This window comes from Chiloscyllium plagiosum, unplaced genomic scaffold (genome assembly GCF_037043375.1).
Source record: "Chiloscyllium plagiosum isolate Xiang-an unplaced genomic scaffold, Cpla_swu_hap1 HiC_scaffold_7, whole genome shotgun sequence".
Lineage (NCBI taxonomy): Eukaryota > Metazoa > Chordata > Chondrichthyes > Orectolobiformes > Hemiscylliidae > Chiloscyllium > Chiloscyllium plagiosum.
The window spans coordinates 39,759,675-39,782,121 of record NW_028270145.1 but is presented as its reverse complement, the minus strand read 5'-3'; the positions used below and the strand labels follow the sequence as shown (position 1 = coordinate 39,782,121).

Here is a 22,447-nt window from a genome sequence, read left to right as displayed (position 1 = left end):
CTATGACAATATGTCTCGCTAAAAACACACACAACCCATGGATATGTCCTGCTGTTAGCACAGTCAACTCATTATAACGTCACATTGCAAACACATTCAAATCATTGACACTTCTACTGTGAAAACCAATAAAATGTGGTGCTGGGAGAAGCACAGCAAGTCACTTTGTCAACTCTGACTTCTCCAACATCTGCAATCTCCTACATCACCTGTGAACCCAGTCAACTCATTGATATAATCTCAGTGAAAACATATTAACTCATGGACATGTCACACTATAAACCCAGTCAACTCAATATGGTATCACACTGTGAACACATTCAACAAATGGATACATCACACAGAACACAGACACACAATGCTGCGTCTCCCAGAGCCCAGTCAACATATTGTTACATCTCACTGTGAATCCAGTAAACCAGTCGATATATTTCACTGAAAGCACTATCAACCCATGGATACATCATGCTGTTACCCCTGTCAATGCATCAAAATGTGAGTAGACAAACAGGAAGTTGGAAGAACACAGCAAGCCAGGCAGCATCAGGAGGTGGAAAGGTCAATGTTTTGGGTGTTAACCCATCTTCAGGGCAAGATGTGGGATAGGGGGAGCTACAGATAAACAGGGAGGAGTGGGGTGGGGTGGGGAGAGTAGTGGAATGGTGAGGTAGTGATAGGTGGGCACAGGTAGTGGGTATGATCTAGTTGGTCGTTGGGAGAGAGGAGTTCAGTTGGTAGCTGGAAGGAAGGGTCAGTGTGAAATGAAAGAGAGGAGGTGGGCTGGAATAGGTGGGAAGGTCATTTGAAATCTGGGAACTCAATCTTAAGTCGTCCAGGCAGTAGGCTGCCCAGGTCGAAGATAAGATGTTGTTCCTCCAATACACGGTCTGATTCACTGCAGCAATGGAGGAGGCTGAGAATTGCCATGTCAGAGGGGGAGTAGGGGGGGAATTACAATGACCAGGTGGTCAGGCTGGCAGTTTCAGGCCAGACAAAGATACTCAGCCAAATGGTAACCTAGTCTAGATTTGGTCTTACCGATGTAGAGAAGACCACATCGGGAACACCAGATACAGTACACTAGGTTGGAGGAGATGTTGGTGAATCTCTGTCTCACTTGGAAGGTCTGTTTGAGGCCCTGGATGAAGGTGAGGGAGGTGGTGCATCTTCTTTAGTTACAGCTTAAGGTACGTTGGGACGGGTAGGGTGAAGCGGGGGTTGGTGGGAAGTGTGGTGCAAACCAAGTGGTGGCAAAGGGAATGGTCCTTCTGGAAGGTAGAGCATGATGGGAAGGGGGAGGATGTCCTGGGTGTAGGGTCTATTTGGAGTTGGCTGAAGTGTTTGAGGATGATACGTTGGATATGAAGGTTGATTGGGTGGAAAGTGAGGACAAGGAGGGGGCTCTATCTTTATTATATTCGGGGAAGGGGAGGTTTTAGAACAGTGGAGTGGGGAATGGAGGAGGTGCAGTGGAGTGCTGTCTGGATGACAGAGGAGGGAAACAAAACATTGTTTGAAATAGGAGGATGCTTGAAGTCTCCTTGTCAGAGCAGATGCGACAGAGACGGAGGAATTGGGAAAACAGGATGGAGTTTTTTCAGGATACAAGGTGGAAGGAGGAACAGTCCAGGTAGCTGTACGTTTATAGTAAATGTCAGTCCATAAACTGTCACTGGAAATGGAAGTGCACAGGTCAAGAAAGAGGAGGGAGGTGGCCGAGGTAGACCAAGTGACTTTGAGTGTCGGGTGGCAATTGTTAGCAAAGTTGCTGTAACGTCACACTATTGACTGTGAACCCAGGCATCTCATTGATACTACTCACTGTGAACCCAGACAACTCATTCATACATTGCTCACTGAACTCATTCAACTCACTTCGACGTCTCACTGTGAACAGAGGTAACTGACTAATAATATCTCACTCTGAACCAAGTCGACTGATTGATATATCTTATTAAAAACACATGGTTACGTCATGCTATTAACCCAGTCAACTCATTGATACACCTCACTGTCAACCCACTGTAATTAAGAAAGAACACTAATCATTCCAATTTCTTCAAGAATAAGTCATGTTTTAAGATTTTAATGGCACCCAAGCAGACTACTGGACAAATCCAGTGGGCTGACTGGCAGATACCCTGACATCAAAGAGCAAGAGGAATCAGAGTCTTACCTCCTGTTCATAAATATCCAGAATTCTTTCTAGCGAGAGCTCCTCAAAGTAAAGCCTGTCACATTCATCAAAATCTGTGCTCACAGTCTCTGGGTTGTGGTTTACCACCACAGTCTTCTTCCCAAGCTGCCTGAGGGTCCGGATACTGGAGACAGCACACCAATCAAATTCCACACTGCTACCTGCAGACACAAAATCCTGCTCTGAAACACGAGTCACTGTACGTGGAATATGAAGAACTGCATTAAGTACTTGGGCCATTTACCACTAACAAACACATATACCTGGTGAGAACATCTGGAAATAAAACAAGGTAATCCATTGTTTCAATAGACCGGCCTCGTAGTGTTTCTTACAGAATCGCACGATCCTTTCAAAACTTTCACGCAGCCCTTTCTGTTCTGACAGAATTCTCTTGTAATTGCTGAAAATGCACGATATGCAGGTACCTGTGCTACACAACACTCCTGATGCAAGTATCAAACTCTCCTGCAGCCAAGCACAGAAAGCAATTGACTATTCGCATTTAAAGAGCAAGCATCCAATTGAAAAGGACTTCACGCACAATGAATTATTTTCAAGTGAAGTCATATTGAATAGAACATAAATCACAGTCAAATTACGAGGAGCAGCTTGTTTCACTATTTATTAAAACCCTGGCTATTCTGGTTAAGGCATGATTCCTCCACCTTCCTGCCTGCCTGTCCACCCAAATCCGTTAAGGAAAATCCATGCAACTCAGCCCTGAATTTATTCAATGACGCAATCTCTACTGCTGACTGAGAAGTAGAATTCCCAACACTAATAAACCCTTAGAGAAGACAATCTTCCTTACCATCATCTTAAGAAAAAAATGTGCCCATTTGTTCTCGATTGTCCCATGACAGAAACATCTTCTCAGCGTCTGCCCTGTCAAATTCCTTCAGAATCGGAGATGTTTCAGAAAGATCAGCTCCCATTTTTCTAACTTCCAACAAGCACAGCCTCAACCTGCTCGATCTTTATGTGAGCCCTCCATCCCAGGGATTAACAAATCTTCTCTTAACTGGCTGCAATGCAAATTTATCATTCGAAGAGGCAGAAATTATGCTGAACATTACGCAATCATCAACAGCTATTCCCACTTCTGACCTTATGATGGAGAGAAGGTCAATGATGAAATGGTTGAAGATGGTTGGACCGAGGCCACGATCCTTAGGAATGATTGCAGAGATATCGTAGAGCTCAGATGACTGACCCCCGACAATGACAATAATTTATGTGCCAGGTATAACTCCATCTGCATAGAGTTAGCCCCCTGATTCCTACTGGATTTCAGTTTTGTTAAGGCTCCTTGATGCCACATTTAGTCAAATGTGGCCCTAATATCATGCGCAGTCAATTTCACTTCAGCTCAGAAAGTCGGCTCTTTTGTTCATGTTTGAACCAATGGTGTAATGATGGCAGGAACTGAGTGGCCCTGGCAGATCCTTCAATGAGCAGGTCAATGCTGAGCAGATGCTGCTTGATATCACTGTTGATGGCACCTCCATCACTTTACTGAGAATAGACTCAAGGCAGGGTAATTAATTGGCCAGACTGGATTTTCTTGCTTTTCATGTACAGGACATACCCTGGACAATTTTCACCATTGTTGGGTTGACAGCAGTGACATAGCTGTAGCGGAACAGCTTAGTTAGAGGCACTGCGAGTTGTGGAGCACACGTTTTCAGTCCTATTGAGGGAATATTGTCAGGGCCCATAACCTCTGCAGCATTCAGTGCCTCCAACCATTTCTTGATATCATGTGGAGTGAATTGAATTAGCTGATGACAGGTATCTGTGATAATGGAGACTGCTGAAGGAGGCCAAGGTGGATCATCAACTTGACACCTCTGGCTGAAGACTGTGCCAAATGCTTCAGTTTTGTTCATTGCACTGATGTGCTGGGCTCTCCCATTATTGGAGATAGAGAAAATTATGAAGCCTCCTCCTCCATTCATAACTGGATGCAGCAGGACTGCAGAGCTTAGATCTGACTAGTAGATTGTGGGATCACATTGTCTCTTCAGTACTTACTGCTTATGCAGTTTGGTATGTAAGTAGTTCTCTTTGGTAGTTTCACCTGGTTGACACCTTATTTTTAATGTATACTTGGTGTTGTTCCTGACGCACACTCTTACACTTATCAATGAAGCAGGATTGATCACCTGATAGGATGGTAATGGTTGAATGGAGGATATGCCAAGCCATGAGGTTGCTGGTTGCGCTGGAGTACAATTCTGCTGCTGCTAATGGCCCACAGTGCCTCATGGATGTCCAGTCCTGAGTTGCTAGATCTGTTCAAAGTCTGATTCATTTAACAATTGACTACAGTCTTAATGTGAAGATGAGACATCGCCGCACAATCGTTTTGGAGACAATCACTCTTACCACTACTGTCATGGACAGATGCATGTGCAACAGGCAGATTGTTGAGGAAGAGGTCAATTGGGTTTTTCCATTTTGTTGGCTCCCTCACTACCTGCCTCAGACCCAGTCTCACAGTTTTATCCTACAGGACCAACCAGCACGATGAGTAGTGCTTCTGCTGAGCTACTGGTGGACATTGAAACCCCACCCCCACACTACCTATATCCTCTAGCACCACGTACAAATTACCATTGTGGCTCTTAATAGGCTCTACTCTCTTCTTTTACCCTTAATGTACTGATAAAAGAACTTTTGTTTATTTTACTTGATAGTATCCTTTCATAACCCCATTTAGCTTTCCTAATTGCACTTTTAAGATCCCTCTTATACATTCTATGCTCTTCTAGGGCTTCTGCTGCTTTGAGCCCTCATGTTTTTTTTCACCAAAAGCCTCCACTTTCTCTTAATCCATTGCTGTATATCTGTCAACAGGATTTGATGACCCCATGCTTTTTCTTCATGGGATCAAGCTGGCCCTCTCCTCTCCATATTTCCTCCTTGAATGCACCCCACTGTTCGGAGACAGATCTACTCGAAAGTATCTGCTCCCAGTCCACTTTGGCCAAATAATACTTGAACTTATTAAAATCAGTCTTCAATTATACCACCACCACCCCAAATTAGTTAAAAGAACCTAACTAATTTGTACAGGTTCCACCGCTCTCAAAAACAGTCGCAATATCCAAGAAATCTAAAGTCCTTTCTCCACGAGCATCTCTCCAGCCCTGCATGCATACAGACTAATCACCTATTCCTGCACACACTCACATGCAGCACTGGAAATAATCTGGAGATTATGGGTCCTGTTCTATAACGTACATTTTAATTTGCTAAGTTTTGCTTTCGGGACTCACTCCTTTTACTATCTATGTTGTTGGCACCAATATGTACCTTGCTCTCTGTCTGTCCTCCCCCTTCAAAATGGCCTGCAGCTGTTCACCAATGTCCTTGAGGAGACAGTTCTCCCAGTTTTGGCACATGTCGGAGATGTTGGTAAATGAGGACTTTAAAACCCAATGCTGATGTGTGTTCCGAGACTGCAGTGGATGACGGAGAGGGAGGGAAAGTGCAGGCTGTCACAGGCCTTTGTGACTTTGCGAAGGGCTGTTTCAGTGCTCTGGCTAGAGCAGAAACATGATTGCTACATTTTGCAATGCAGATGGGGGAGGAAAGATGGACACAGACTGCACTATGCAATCTACTTCCCTTGTTAAATCCTGGTCAGAGATTTTTGGTGGGATTTCCACTGCAAAGCCTTTGTAAGTTTTCTCATTATACATTACCAAACTACATTCCCATTCCCATAGAGACCCTCGCATTAGATTCTAGCCCAATCTTACAATACACCATTCCCAGATCAACCTGCCACTCAGCGGCTATCAGCCAAAGGACCACAATCCCTGCTGCTGCCGCCATCTTGAAAAGCCCTTTGTGCACCTGGCCAAGTACTGTCAGCCTGGAGCTGTACTGCAAAATTCCTAAGATTTGCCCCAGATGTGGTGCATGGGGTAAGATCAGTGCCCGTTTTGTGGGTACGATTGTGGAAGTCCTACTGTATGGGATGCTGCAGAAGCAGCACTTGCCACCACCACCCCCTCCACCCCCCATCCCTCAGGAGCAGCATTAGAGACCATGACACAGACAATGCCAGCCTGGTCCAAGGATGCCACTCAGGTCAGTGTAGTGTCAGCCATCTGTAGAAAGAAAGTTAATGACCTTCTGAACTCTGCCAGGTTCAGAGTCACTGTCTTTGACAATAGACAATAGGTGGACAATAGGAGGGCAGTGGAGGCCCAGTCTCTGGAATCATTTAAGAAAGAGTTGGATAGAGCTCTCAAGGATTGTGGAATCAAGGGTTATGGAGATAAGGCAGGAACAGGATACTAATTAAGGTTGATTAGCTATGATCATATTGAATGGTGGTGCAGGATTAAAGGGCAGAATGGCCTACTCCTGCACCTATTTTGACCTGGACAAGTTAGGTGAGTGGTCAGATGCATGGCAGATGCAGTTTAATGTAGATAAGTGTATGGTTATCCACTTCGTTGGCAAGAACAGAAAGGCAGATTACTACCAAAATGGAATCAATTTAGGTAAAGGGGCAATACAGAGAGATCTGGGTGTTCTTGTACACCAGTCAATGAAGGTAAGCATACAGGTACAGCAGTAGTGAAGAAGGCTAATAGCATGCTGGCCTTCATAACAAGAGGGATTGAGTATAGAAGCAAAGAGGTTCTTCTGCAGCTGTACAGGGCCCTGGTGAGACCACACCTGGAGTACTGTGTGCAGTTCTGGTCTCCAAATTTGAGGAAAGACATTCTGGCTATTGAGGGAGTGCAGCGTAGGTTCACAAGGTCAACTCCTGGAATGGCAGGATTACCTTACACTGAAAGACTGGAGCGACTGGGCTTGTATACCCTTGAGCTTAGAAGATTGAGAGGGAATATGATTGAGACATATAAGCTTATTAAAGGATTGGACACTCTAGAGGCAGGAAACATGTTTCCGCTGATGGGTGAGTCCCGAGCCAGAGGACACAGCTTAAAAATACGGGGTAGACCATTTAGGACAGAGATTAGGAGAAACTTCTTCACCCAGAGAGTGGTGGGTGTGTAGAATGCTCTGCCCCAGAGGGCAGTGGAGGCCCAGTCTCTGGATTCATTTAAGAAAGAGTTGGATAGAGCTCTCAAGGATAGTGGAATCAAGGGTTATGGAGATAAGGCAGGAACAGGATACTGATTAAGGTTGATTAGCTATGATCATATTGAATGGTGGTGCAGGATTGAAGGGCAGAATGGCCTACTCCTGCACCTATTGTGACCTATTTTACTCTAGTGATGGAGAGGGATAAGTGTGCACTACAGGGTAAGAGTTATAGCTGGGGGCAGGGAAATTATGATGCGGTGAGGCATGACTTAGGATGTGTGGCTTGGAAAAGTAAGCTTCAAGGCAAGGGCGTAATTGATATGTGGAGCTTGTTCAAGGAGCAACTATTGAGTGTCCTTGATAAGTATGTACCCGTCAGGCAGGGAGGAAAGGGTCGTGTGAGGGAGCCGTGGTTTAATAAGGAATTGGAATCCCTTGTTAAATGGAAGAGGGCGGCCTATGTAAAGATGAGGCGTGAAGGTTCAATTGGGGCGATTGAGAGTTATAAGGTAGCCAGGAAGGACCTGAAGAGAGAGCTAAGAGCAGCAAGGAAAGGTCCTTAGTTGGTAGGATTAGGGAAAACCCCAAGGCTTTCTATAGGTATGTGAGGAATAAAAGAATGACTAGGGTAGGAACAGGTCCAGTCAAGGATAGTAGTGGGAAGTTGCGTGTGGAGGCTGAAGAGATTGGGGAGACACTGAATGAATACTTTTCATCAGTATTCAATCAGGAACAGGACATTGTTGTCAATGTGAGTACCGAGTCACAATTAAGTAGAATGGATGGCTTTGAGGTATGTAGAGAAGAGATGTTGGAAATTCTGGAAAGGGTGAAAATAGATAAGTCCCCTGGGCCTGATGGCATTTATCCTAGGATTCTCTGGGAAGCAAGGGAGGAGATTGCAGAGCCATTGGCCTTGATTTTTATGTCCTCGTTGTCTACAGGAGTAGTGCCAGAAGATTGGAGGCTAGCAAATGTGGTTCCCTTGTTCAAGAAGGGGAGTAGGGATAACCCTAGTAACTATAGGCCGGTGAGTCTCACTTCTGTTGTGGGCAACATCTTAGAGAGAATTGTAAGGGATAGGATTTATGAACATCTGGATAGGAATAATGTGATCAAGGATGGTTTTGTGAAGGGCAGGTCGTGCCTCACAAACCTTATTGAATTCTTTGAGAAGGTGAATAAGGAGGTAGACAAGGGTAAAGCGGTAGATGTGGTGTATCTGGATTTTAGTAAGGCGTTTGATAAGGTTCCCCATGGTAGACTACTGCAAAAAATACGGAGGTATGGCATTGAGGGTGAGTTGGAGGTTTGGATTAGGAGTTGGCTGGCTGGAAGAAGACAGAGGGTAATAGTTGATGGCAAAGGTTCATCTTTGTTCCGCAAGGATCTGTTTTGGGACCATTGCTGTTTGTCATTTTTATAAATGACCTGGAGGAAGGGTTAGAAGGTTGGGTGAGCAAGTTTGCGGATGATACAAAAGTCGGAGGAGTTGTAGACAGTGAGGAAGGATATGGCAGGTTACAGCGGGATATAGATAAGCTGCAGAACTGGGCAGAAAGGTGGCAAATGGAGTTCAATGTAGCTAAGTGTGAGGTGATTCACTTTGGTAAGAGTAATATAAAGAAGGGGAACTGGGCTAACGGTCGGATACTTGGTAGTGTGGATGAGCAGAGGGATCTTGGTGTCCATGTACACAGATCTTTGAAAGTTGCCACCCAGGTAAATAGTGCGGTGAAGAAGGCATATGGCGTACTGGCTTTTATTGGTAGAGGAATTGAGTTCCGGAGTACTGAGGTCATGTTGCAGTTGTATAAGACTCTGGTGCGGCCGCATCTGGAATATTGTGTGCAGTTTTGGTCGCCATATTATAGGAAGGATGTGGAGGCACTGGAACGGGTGCAGAGGAGGTTTACCAGGATGTTGCCTGGTATGGTAGGAAGATCGTATGAGGAAAGGCTGAGGCACTTGGGGTTGTTTTCATTGGAGAAAAGAAGGTTTAGGGGTGACTTGATAGAGGTGTACAAGATGATTAGGGGTTTAGATAGGGTCGACAGTGAGAATCTTTTTCCACGTATGGAGTCAGCTATTACAAGGGGGCATAGCTTTAAATTAAGGGGGGGTAGGTATAGGACAGATGTTAGGGGTAGGTTCTTTACTCACCGAGTCGTGAGTTCATGGAATGCCCTGCCAGTAGCAGTGGTGGACTCTCCCTCATTATGGGCATTTAAGCGGGCATTGGATAGGCATATGGAGGATAGTGGGCTAGTGTAGGTTAGGTGGGCTTGGATCGGCGCAACATCGAGGGCCGAAGGGCCTGTACTGCGCTGTATTCTTCTATGTTCTATGTTCTATGTCACCCTGTAATCTCCTAACATCCTCATCACCCAGCTTAGTATCATCAGCAAATTTGCTAATGTTATTGCTAATACCATCTTCTATATCATTAACATATATTGTAAAAAGCTGCGGTCCCAGTACTGATCCCTGCGGTACCCCACTGGTCACTGCCTGCCATTCCGAAATGGAGCCGTTTATCACTATTCTTTGTTTCCTATCAGCCAACCAACTTTCAATCCAAGTTAGTACTTTGCCCCCAATACCATGCGCCCTAATTTTGCTCACTAACCTCCTATGTGGGACTTTATCAAAAGCTTTCTGAAAGTCCAGGTACACTACATGTACTGGATCTCCCTCCTCCATCTTCAGAGTTACATCCTCAAAAAATTCCAGAAGATTAGTCAAGCATGATTTCCCCTTCATAAATCCATGCTGACTCTGACCTATCCTGTTACTACTATCCAGATGTGTCGTAATTTCATCCTTTATAATAGACTCCAGCATCTTTCCCACCACTGAGGTCAGACTAACTGGTGTATACTTTTCCTGCTATCTCTCTCTCTCACCTTTCTTAAAAAGTGGTACAACATCAGCCACCCTCCAATCCGCAGGAACTGATCCCGAATCTATCGAACTCTGGAAAATAATCACCAACGCATCCACGATTTCTCGAGCCACCTCCTTCAGTACCCATCAGGCCCCAGGGACTTATCAACCTTCAGACCTAACAGTCTCTCCAACACCAATTCCTGGCAAATGTAAATTCCCTTCAGTTCAAGTCCTTCAGCCACTGTTACCTCAGGGAGATTGCTTGTGTCTTCTCCATTGAACACAGATCTGAAGTACCAATTCAATTCTTCTGCCATTTCTTTGTTCCCCTGTTTCTGTCTTCAAGGGCCCAATTTTAGTCTTAACCATTTTTTTGCCTTTCACATAGCTTTTACTATCCTCCTTTATATTATTGGCCAGTTTACCTTCGTACCTCATTTTTTCTCTGCATATTTCCTTCTTAGGAATCCTCTGTTGTTCTTTAAAAGCTTCCCAGTCCTCCGTTTTCCCACTTATCATTGCTATGTTATACTTTTTCCTCTTTTAACTTTATATGTTTCTTAACTTTCCTCGTCAGCCAGGGCCACCCATGCCTCCTCCTAGGATCTTTCTTCCTTTTTGGAATGAACTGATCCTGCATTATACACAGAAATTTCCGCCATTGTTCCTACACTGTCATCCCTGCTAAGATATTGCACATTGAACTTTGGCCAGCTCCTCCCTCATAGCTCCATAGTTCCCTTTATTCAACAGAAATATTGTCACTTCAGATTTAATATCTTTAATATCTCACACTTAGACCATCTTGCTACTCTATCCTCAAGTCTTGAGCTCTCCCACTCACTATTGCCTGCAATATCTTCCCTGCTCGCTCTCACCCACCTAACCTCTGGCACCACCAACTTTGCATGCCTTCTGTGCTGCCTACTGTCTCATTCGGAATACCACCCCATCTCCATATACCGTAATAGCTACACCATCCACTTCTTAGCTCTTGTAATACCTGACTCCCACTCATTTTTGGAAGAAACCAGTTCCGAGTGGCGCTGAGAAGGTCAAGATGGATGGTAGGCTGCTTGACATTCAACTCCTCACTCTTTATGTGGAGGGGATCCGGACTCTGACCGCCCTGGGAAGGCTGCCCTACCCTTGCTAAGCTGGGAACCCTGAGTGAACGCTAATCTCTTAACTTGCCAAGCTTCCTGGTTTTGTGCTAAACAACAATACAAGGGAGCAGTACCCTGAGTCTGGCTTAGGAGGCAAAGCACAGAGGAGCAAGAGAGGGATTGGTAAGATAAGAGGCTGAATAGTAACGAGGTGAGTTGGGAGTGTAACAAGCAGTAAACAACACCTTGCCACAGCCTGTGAGAATCTCACCTTGCCGCGCATTGTAAATCTAAAAGATAGAGCGAGATGATCTTGATGATGAAACTCACCTTGCTGGACTTCCTGTCTGATTCTGCCACACATCCCACCACAGTCCACATCAGACAGACCCTGATAAGATTCAACCTACATTATCTTAAAGTATTTACCAATATGATAAGGTCCACATCCCAGCACCATGATTCCGTGGTCATTAAAATCCAGGTCATGCTCCTGAAACAGAAACACCCTTCATCTATTTTTGATCCAAACAGACAATAGAAACCATTCAAGAAAAGATTTGCACTAATGAGACTCACCTCTCCATGGTACGTGGAGTAGAGGTAATTGGTGATTGCTGGGTACTCTGCAGCTAGGGTATCAATCTAGAAAGACAAGGAGCAGACTCAAGTGAATGGCACAGCAGGTAACTCACTTGAGTTTAGGTCAAACCTTTAGTCCCCAGTACTCAAAGATAATGTTCCCCATTCCATACTAGCCACTCGATCTTCAGACTTTTCCTCATTTATCCCTCCTCAGCTCTTTCATCGCTTTTGTAATCTCTGATGTCTGTGAAAAAATGCCATCTATTTTCTTACATACCTGTGAAAACTCTCTTCCCCACCTTTCTCTCTCCAGGTTTATGAGTCAATCCTCGATGACTATTAGAATTTAGCTGATTTATTTGGGCTGAGGGTTCCATCTCCAGGTGAAATGAGGGATATTGGGCCTAGTATATCCCTGAGCCTGGATCAGCCAGCACTGAATTGTCCTCATGTTTCTGCACGATTCAAGGAGGGGATATCACCGTCCAGTGTCCCTATCCTAAAGGTAACCTCAGAGTTTTACAGCAAAGGGGGCCATTCAGTTCATCCTGCCTGTGCTAACTCTCTGGCAAATCTTCTCTCACTTTCCAGTAATAACTTGACAAACAGCTCTTTTCATATTAAAAAGCTCCTTGAAACTTCATACAGTGTCATTGTTAAGGCAGCACAAATCCAGTGGCAATTTCAATCCAGCACACTTACACTCACAGACAATGGAAGCAGAGTTGCCGAGCTCTGAGTACACACCGACAGGTGACGGAAACACAGTGACTGGCCTTGCAATGTATTCACAGGTGACTGAAGCACAGGAAATGACTTGGGAATACACCCTTACAGGCATCTGAAGCACAGTGACTAACCTGTTTAATCTGTGGTTTAATGTTCTTCTGTGTCCTCAGCTTCCTTGCATCGAGTTCAGTCAGGCCGATACAGTTTCCAATCTGCCGGTCGGAGAAGCCATCTTGCTTGGCTTTCAACAGCAACTCGTCAGGGATGGTTTCGCTGGAGGAAATCACAGCTGTTAAAGCTCATTTAGAGGGAAGAGTTCAAGCACAGACTCACAACCCACAGGAACATCGCCCAGGTGGAGTGCCAAGCAGTTTGGTATCAGTCCAATAGGAAATGGTCATTCCTGGTTTCCCAGGTTTAATGGCAACAAGAACGTCTTATTGGAAGCTTTTTTCCTGTGTCTGGTCATGCACTGGTAATAAAGCATTAGATGGGCGTATCGGTAAGCAAGGCAAGACTGCTTGTGGATTAAACCCTGGACCAGATAATCACCAGGATGAGCCTTTGACTCATAATCTGGCACCATCTCATCAGCCTGAAAGCTCAAAACAATAGGATCTGGGTAACCTTTAAACCCAGTCACTGAGAGCAAGTGCACACGTGCAGCAAGCAGTTAGGAAGACAAACGGTATGGTGGTCCTCATTTTGAGAGGATTTCAGTTCAAGAGCAGGGAGATCTCACTGTGCACTCACCATCCTCCCCTGCACCATCTCGAAATAAAAATAAATGGTGTTTGAGCTGTGCTCATTATGAGCTCTGTGGCTGGCACGGGCCTGTGTGTGGGGGGGGGGGGGGGGGGGGTCAGGTCAAGGCGCGATCAAGACCGGCCCATCTGGAGCTTCCTGTGGCTGCAATGGTGTGATCGGACTGTGTTCATTACCCTTCCTATCAGCATGCGGCTCAGTGGTTAGCACTGCTGCCCTCAGAGCGCTGGCGACCTGGGTTCAATTCCACCCTCAGGTGATTAGTTTGTATGGAGTTCGCACATTCTCCCCATGTCTACGTGCGTTTGCTCCGGTTTCCTCACAGTCTGAAAATGTGCAGGTTAGGTGAATTGGTCAAGCTAAATTGCCCATATTGTCCAGGAACGTGCAGGCTAGGTGGATTAGCCATGGGAAATGCAGGGTTACACGGATAAAGTAAGGTTCAGAGGGTTGGCGTGGACTCAATGAGCCAAATGGCCTGCTTTCACATTATAGGGATTCTATTCTATTTGGCTCCCTCTGGAATTCAGCTGTCTGCTTTCGGACCAAGGTTCTAAGGAGGCTAGAGCCAGGGCATCTTTATAAAGTCCAAACACAGTATTATTTGGTGAGTTATTGTTCACTCAGCAGGGCTGCTACTGGAACCTCCCATTACTAGGAACAAATGAGACAAAAATAGAAATTCCAGAAAAACTTAGCAGGAGGCAACAGCCTGGTGGTATTATCACTTGCCTGTTAATCCAGAGACCCATATTAAGGGACCCAGGATTAATAAAATTAACCCAGAAATTAGCAGCCTCATGATCACTATTAATCCAATGTCAATTGTTTGGTTCACTAGTGTCCTTTAGGGAAGGAATCTGCCATCCTTACCTGGTCTGGCCTATATGTGACTCCAGACCCACAGCAATCTGGTCAATTTTTAACTGCTGTCTGGACAATAAATGCTGGCCTAGACAGTGACGCCCTCATCCCGTGAATGAATTAAAGAAAACAGTATGGAAGCTTTGTTTTTGAGAAGAAAGCAGAGTCCACGTTTTGAGTCCATTGGCTTTTCATTGAACTGGAAGCAAGTTGTTTGGCTGTAACTGATTCCATCCGATTTGCCTGTTTTTCGTTAGTCAGTGCATATGGGGAAATATTTTGTTTTTCCAACATTTCTCTGCTTGCTTTCCTATTTTCAGTCCCCCATGTTTTGTCATTTATCTGAATGGAGGGGTTGTTTTCATTCGAGGGAGGAGGGTATCACTGGCTCAGCCAAGCATTTATTGCCCATCCTTAATTGCCCAAAGGACAGTTAAGAGTCAGTCACATGTTGTGGGTTTGGAATCACATGTATGCCAGACCAGGTAAGGTTTCCTTCCGTAATGGATATCAGTGAACCAAACAGGCTTTTCTGACAATCAGCAATGGTCATCATTAGACTGGTAATTTCAGATTTTTATTTAATTCAGATTCCACCATCTGCTATGGTAGGATTCAAAGCTGTGTCCCCACAACTGGTTCTCTGGATTAATAGTCCAGTGATAATACCATCACCTCCCCTGTCCGACCAGGAGGAAACAGATGGGATAGAATCTGCTACCGCTGACAGCAGACTTGAGTAACTATATTAAATTATCTGATTTAGTAAGGCTCCAAAACAAGGCATGGTGTCCTCAGTTTGAAAACTGGTCCCCACGAGGGCTGGTGAGTAGTCACTCCTGCCTTTAACCACAGGACACAGGTGTATCTTGGGACTGATAAGATCGAAAAGTTTCCTCCTTCACACCAGTTCTCTCACCACCTGCCACAAGGTCTTCTATCATATGATTTGATGCCACACAATGAGTTTGGGTTTGAGACAGACTGGTCAGGAAAAAGGCAAAGTCCAAGAACCATGTTCAGGCTTGGGCATCACAGCAACACTATTTACTATTCATTAATATTAAATGCTGCTAATATGCGATAATCAGATCTATCAGGCTCGAATTGATAGCCACATTAGATAAGGACTAATCTATCCCCTTCGGGTGTTGATGTACACGTTCTCATGTCAGTCTATCACAGAATCTTTAACAACCTGGTTTAGCATGTTCTAGTGTAACGTGTTTGATCTAGCATAACGTAGTCCTCCATATTGAAGGACACCAACTGTACCATAGAACATAGAAAAATACAGCGCAGTACAGGCCCTTTGGCCCTCAATGTTGCGCCGGTCCAAGCCCACCTAACCTACACTAGCCCACTATCCTCCATATGCCTATCCAATGCCCATTTAAATGCCCATGAAGTGGGCGAGTCCACCACTGCTACTGGCAGGACATTCCATGAACTCACGACTCGCTGAGTAAAGAATCTACCCCTAACATCTGTCCTATACCTACCACCCCTTAATTTAAAGCTACGCCCCCTCGTAATAGCCGACTCCATACGTGGAAAAAGGTTCTCATGGTCAACCCTATCTAAACCTCTAATTATCTTGTACACCTCTATCAAGTCACCCCTAAACCTTCTTTTCTCCAATGAAAACAGCCCCAAGTGCCTCAGCCTTTCCTCATACGATCTTCCTACCATACTAGGCAACATCCTGGTAAACCTCCTCTGCACCCGTTCCAGTGCCTCCACATCCTTCCTATAGTATGGCGACCAAAACTGCACACAATATTCCAGATGCGGCCGCACCAGAGTCTTATACAACCGCAACATGACCTCAGGACTCCGGAACTCAATTCCTCTACCAATAAAAGCCAGTACGCCATATGCCTTCTTCACCGCACTATTTACCTGGGTGGCAACTGTCAGAGATCTGTGTACATGGACACCAAGATCCCTCTGCTCATCCACACTACCAAGTATCCGACCATTAGCCCATTATCCCATCTTTTTGTTACTCTTACCAAAGTGAATCACCTCACACTTACCTACATTGAACTCCATTTGCCACCTTTCTGCCCAGCTCTGCAGCTTATCTATATCCCGCTGTAACCTGACACATCCTTCCTCACTGTCAACAACTCCACCGACTTTCGTATCATCCGCAAACTTGCTCACCCAACCTTCTAGCCCCTCCTCCAGGTCATTTATAAAAATGACAAACAGCAGTGGTCCCAAAACAGATCCTTGCGGAACACCGCGAGTAACTGCACTCCAAGATGAACCTTTACCATCAACTACTACCCTCTGTCTTCTTCCAGCCAGCCAATTCCTAATCCAAACCTCCAACTCACCCTCAATGCCATACCTCCGTATTTTTTGCAGTAGCCTACCATGGGGAACCTTATCAAACGCCTTACTAAAATCCATATACACCACATCTACCGCTTTACCCTCATCTACCTCCTTAGTCACCTTCTCAAAGAATTCAATAAGGTTTGTGAGGCACGACCTGCCCTTCACAAAACCATGCTGACTATCCTTGATCACATTATTCCTATCCAGATGTTCATAAATCCTATCCCTTACAATTCTCTCTAAGACTTTGCCCACAACAGAAGTGAGACTCACCGGCCTATAGTTACTAGGGTTATCCCTACTCCCCTTCTTGAACAAGGGAACCACATTTGCTATCCTCCAGTCTACTGGCACTATTCCTGTAGACAACGAGGACATAAAAAATCAAGGCCAATGGCTCTGCAATCTCCTCCTTTGCTTCCCAGAGAATCCTAGGATAAATGCCATCAGGCGCAGGGGACTTATCTATTTTCACCCTTTCCAGAATTTACAACACCTCTTCCCTACATACCTCAAAGTCGTCCATTCTAATTTATTGTGACTCAATATTCACATCGGCAACAATGTCCTGTTCCTGAGTGAATACTGACGAAAAGTATTCATTCAGTGTCTCCCCAGTCTCTTCAGCCTCCACACACAACTTCCCACTACTATCCTTGACTGGACCTATTCCTACCCTAGTCATTCTTTTATTCCTCACATACCTATAGATAGCCTTAGGGTTTTCCCTAATCCTACCAACTAAGGACCTTTCCTTGCTGCTCTTAGCTCTCTCTTCAGGTCCTTCCTGGCTACCTTATAACTCTCAATCGCCCCAATTGAACCTTCACGCCTCATCTTTACATAGGCCGCCCTCTTCCATTTAACAAGGGATTCCAATTCCTTATTAAACCACGGCTCCCTCACACGACCCTTTCCTCCCTGCCTGACAGGTACATACTTATCAAGGACACTCAATAGTTGCTCCTTGAACAAGCTCCACATATCAATTGTGCCCATGCCTTGAAGCCTACTTTTCCAAGCCACGCATCCTAGGTCGTGCCTCACCGCATCATAATTTCCCTGCCCCCAGCTATAACTCTTGCCCTGCAGTGCACACTTATCCCTCTCCATCACTAGAGTAAAAGTCACCGAATTGTGGTCACTGTCCCCAAAGTGCTCACCTACCTCCAATTCTAACACCTGGCCTGGTTCGTTACCCAGAACCAAATCCAGTATGGCCTCACCTCTTGTTGGCCTGTCTACATATTGTGTCAGGAAACCCTCCTGCACACATTGGACAAACACCGACCCATCTAACGAACTCGAGCTCTAGCTTTCCCAGTCAATATCTGGAAAGTTAAAGTCCCCCAGTTATGGTCCCAGCTATTTCCTCTCTTACTTCCCTCAGCAACCTGACGGAATCAGATCAGATCAGATTCCCTACAGTATGGAAACAGGCCCTCTGGCCCAACAAGTCCACACTGACCCTCCGAAGAGCAATCCACCCAGACCCATTCCCCTAACACTACGGGCAATTTAGCATGGCCAATTCACCTAACCTGCACATCTTTGGACTGTGGGAGGAAACCGGAGCACCCGGAGGAAACCCACGCAAACACAGGGAGAATGTGCAAACTCCACATAGACAGTTGCCTGAGGTGGGAATTGAACTCAGGTCCCTGGAGCTGTGAGGCAGCAGTGCTAACCACTGAGCCACTTATGGAAACCCAGATTAACTACATTTGCTGGCTCTGCTTTATCCACTCCACCTTGCTATACCCTCAAAGAGTTCCGATAAATTTTTCTAAGATGACTTGCTTTTCACAAAACCATGCTGACTCTGCCTGATTGTTGTAAGCTACAACTTCCTTAAAAATGCATTCTGACATTTTCCCAAGACCAGGGTCGGACTAACTCAATTTGCTTTCTTTATCTCACCTTTGTGATTTCTAGTCCTCAGGACCATTCCTGGATGAAGGGAAATTAAGACCAACCCATCATAAAACCATAAGATGTAGGGGAAGGAGGAGGCCATTTGGCCAATGAGTTTTGCTGTGCCATTGGCTGATATGATCATATCCAACTCCATGTTCCTGCCTTCCCTATCATCTTTTGAGCCGCTTAGTAATTAGAATTCGGTCTGTCTCAATCTTGAATGTACTTAATGACCCAGCCCCAGCAGTCCTCTGGTACAGAAATCCCTCTACCCTCTGAATGAAACAAAAAAGTCTGCAGCTAATTCTTTTAAGACCAAAAGGGTGCACAGCATATTTTCTGACTAATTTGTCTATTTATACTGTTGTTTTAAGTTCTTCGCTCCTTTCTGCTTCTTGATTTCATATTCTTCTTATGATGCTTCATGTCTCCCCTGGTGATGGTTACTATGATTACTACTATCACAATAAGCTAAATGGCCTTGGCATGGGCAATAACATTTCTATGGTTCAACGGTGTAGACAGATACAAATGATTTGTGTAAATTCTCTGCCATTCCCTTGTTTCTCATTATTAATTCTCTTGTCTAATCCTCAAAAGGGAGCAAAGATCCCTTTATGTACTCACTTCTTTATCATAAAGAGTCATACAGCACGGAAACAGACCCTTCGGTCCAACCAATCAAAACTAAACTAGCCCCACCTGCCTGCGCCTGGCCTATATCCCTCCAAACCTCTCTTATTCATATACTTATTCAAATGTCTTTTAAATATTGTAACTGTACCTGCATCCACCACTTCCTCTGGAAGTTCATTCCCCACACGAACCACTCTGTCAAAAAAGGTGCTCTTCATGCCCTTTTTAAATCTTTATTCTCACACCTTAAACGTATGCCCCCTTGGCTTGAAATCCCCCACCCTAGGGAAAAGACATCTGCCATTCACCTTATCTGTACCCTTCATGATTTAAAAAGAACTCTTTCAGGTCACCCCTCAACCTCCTATGCTCCAGTGAAAAAAGACCCAGAGTATTCAGCCTCTCCAGAAACTCAAATCTTCCATTCCTGTCTATACTCTGGTAAATCCTTTCTGAATCCTCTCCAGCTGGATAATATCCTTCTTATAGCAGCAGGGCAACCAGAACTGGACGGTGCACTCCAGAAGAGGCCTCACCAACGTCATGAACAACCTCAGTTTCTGTTGTCCTGCATCCTCCTTACTAATTTTCTCTACCATTCAAATTCCTAACACATTTAACACAAGTTAGACAAAGGAGGGCCAATAGATTTGGATTTCCAGGTGGCCTTTGACAAGGTGCTGCACAGGAAGCTGCTAAACAAAATAAGTGCCGTGGTGTGAGGGCCAAGGTTCTGGCATGGTTAGATCATTGGCTGACTGGCAGAAAGCAGAGGACAAAGGGGGTCTTTTTCAGTATGCAAAATTCCATTAGTCGCTAGTTGCCAATGTCCATGTTGGGACCACAACTATTCATATTATACATTAACGACCTGGGTGAAGGAACGGAGGGCATTGCTGCTACGTTTGTTGCTAACACAAAGAGAGGTGGAGGGACAAGGTGGCACAGTGGCTCAGTGGTTAGCACTGCTGCCTCACAGCGCCAGGGTCCCGGGTTTGATTCCTGCCTCAGGCGACTGTCTGTGTGGAATTTGCACATGGGTGGGTTTTCTCCGGGCGAAGAAACACCTCTGGGTGCTCCGGTTTCCTCCCACAATCCAAAGATATGCAGGTTAGGTGAATTGGCTGTGCTAAATTGTCCAAAGTAGGGTAATGGATCTGGGTGGGTTACTGGACACAGGGTCGGTGTGGACTTGTTGGGCCGAAGGGCCTGTTTCCATAATGAAGGGAATCTAATCTAATCTAAGTGTGGAGGAAGCGGGTAGAGCGACTTGGCTAGATGAGTGGGCAAAGAAGTGGCATTTGGAATACCAATATGGCAAAGTGTGAGGTTATGCACTTTGGTGGGAAAAGTCGAGGCATAGACTCTAAAAAGGGGAAAGGCTTCAAAAATTTGAAGCACAGAGGGACTTGGGAGTCCTAGTTCCGGATACTCTGGAGGTTAACATGCAGGTTCAATTGGTGGTTAGGAAGGAAATGTAATGTTTGCATTCATTTCAAGAGGGTTGGAACAGAAAAGCAGAAATGTATTACCAAAGCTGTATAATGCTCTGGACAGACTGCATTTGGAATAGTGTGATCAGTTTTGGGCCCCGTATCTAAGGAAGGATTTTCTAGGGTTGGAGGGTATCCAACAAAGTTTCCAAGAATGATCCTATGGATGAAGTGCTTGTAATATGAGGAGTAGTTGAACACGCAGAGTCTGAACTGAATGGAATCTAGAAGGATGAAGAGGAGGATCTGACTAAAACTTACAAAATACTGAGAGGCCTGGTTAGAGTGGACATGGAGATGGTGTTTCCACTAAGAGGAGAGACTAGGACCTGAAGAGACAGCCTCAGTGAAAGAATGACTCTTTTGAACTCAAAAGAGGATAAATCTTATTAGCCAGTGGTGATTCACTGCTGCATAAAGCTGTGGGAGCTAAGTCACAAGTGCATTTAAGACAGACATAGATAGGTTCTTGATTGTTAAGGGAATCAAGGGCTATGGGGCAAAAGCAGGACAATGGAACTGAGAAACATTTCAGCCATGATTGAATGTTGGAACCAGACTCAATGGGCCAAATGGCCTAATTCTGCCTTTACATCTTATGGTCTTTTTGACTTGTTCCAACCTTAACTTCCTCAGTGAAACATGGGATTGTACACTTTCCTCATACGGTCTTTCATTCTCAATGGAATTACTTACCAGGATTGCTTCATAACAAGCCAGATCAGCAGGACGCAAAGGCAGAGCCGCTAATGTGTGGGACAGAACGAATAAAGCTGGTGATGGCTGAACACAGCAACTGGGGTGCACAACAATGAGCGCACCCATGTTTTGCCGGAGATTCAAAGGTGAGCAAGCAGGATGCCAATGTCTTTGGAGGTTTCCCAAACAACTTTCAGAATAGCTGTGAGACGTTCCTTGAACTTTTCACACCAGTTTTCACATCACCACTCTCTTGGCCCTTCTGACTGGGTGTGTTCCACAGCTCAATGCACATAGCTGCATGTTTCAATCATTCTGGGCATTTACCTGTTGTGTTTGGTTAACTCTTTCTCCAGCATCACTATTTGCTTCAGTCTGTACAAGAACCATTTGTCAATAGCAGTCAGGTCATAAATTTCATCCACTGAGATCCCGCTGTGCAAGGCCTGCAGGGAAAAGAGTATCAGCAACAGCTAGTGAGAATCTCCTGGGAGGTCCACACACAAAATACCACACAAACCAACTCTATCCCCAAGGAACCGAATGAGGCTTCTTGCAGGTAAATCTACATTCGGAAAGTGGGACTATTTTAAAAGTAGTATAGTGAGAATTCAGGACCAGCATGCTCATTTAAGAGTGAATGGCAAGGGCAGTAAGTACAGGACTTCAATGGTTATTGTGAGTTTGATACAGAAAGAGAAAGAAAAGGAAACATATGTCAGGTACAGAACACTAAAAACAGGAGAGGGTCTTCAAAATTACAGAGTGTAGGCGGTTGCTTTTAAAGGAAAGTAGGAAGGCAAAGGAGGGCCAAGGAATATCTTTGGCAAAAGGAATCAAGGAAAACCCCAAGGCTTTTTATGAACACATTAAGAGAACTCTGCAAGAAGCAAGAGAAGTGACTGCTGGTCTGTTTGCTGAGATATTTATATCATTAATCACCACAGGTGAGGTTCCAGAAGACTACAGGTTGGCTAATGTGGTGCCATTTTTAAAGAAAGGGCGTAAGCAAAATCCAGGGAACTATAACACCAGTGACCCTGACATCGGTGGTGAGCATCAGTGTTGGAAAGTGGGACTCAGAGGGACAGGAGTTACATGTACTTAGAAAGGCAAGGACTGATTAGGGATAATCAACATGG

The 22,447-nt window shown here is 45.0% G+C and overlaps 1 protein-coding gene across 1 annotated transcript in view; it reads right to left on the bottom strand.

Moving 5' to 3' along the window:
• Positions 1–22,447, bottom strand: part of cps1 (carbamoyl-phosphate synthase 1, mitochondrial) — a 195,340-nt gene that overhangs the window by 63,959 nt on the left and 108,934 nt on the right. The window contains exons 21-25 of the mRNA XM_043693435.2: positions 21,633–21,751; positions 12,714–12,855; positions 11,848–11,913; positions 11,698–11,761; positions 2,177–2,358 (exon numbers count right to left, since the gene is read on the bottom strand). Coding sequence (XP_043549370.1) covers positions 2,177–2,358; positions 11,698–11,761; positions 11,848–11,913; positions 12,714–12,855; positions 21,633–21,751 — 573 coding nt within the window. The remainder of the gene's footprint in view (positions 1–2,176; positions 2,359–11,697; positions 11,762–11,847; positions 11,914–12,713; positions 12,856–21,632; positions 21,752–22,447) is intronic.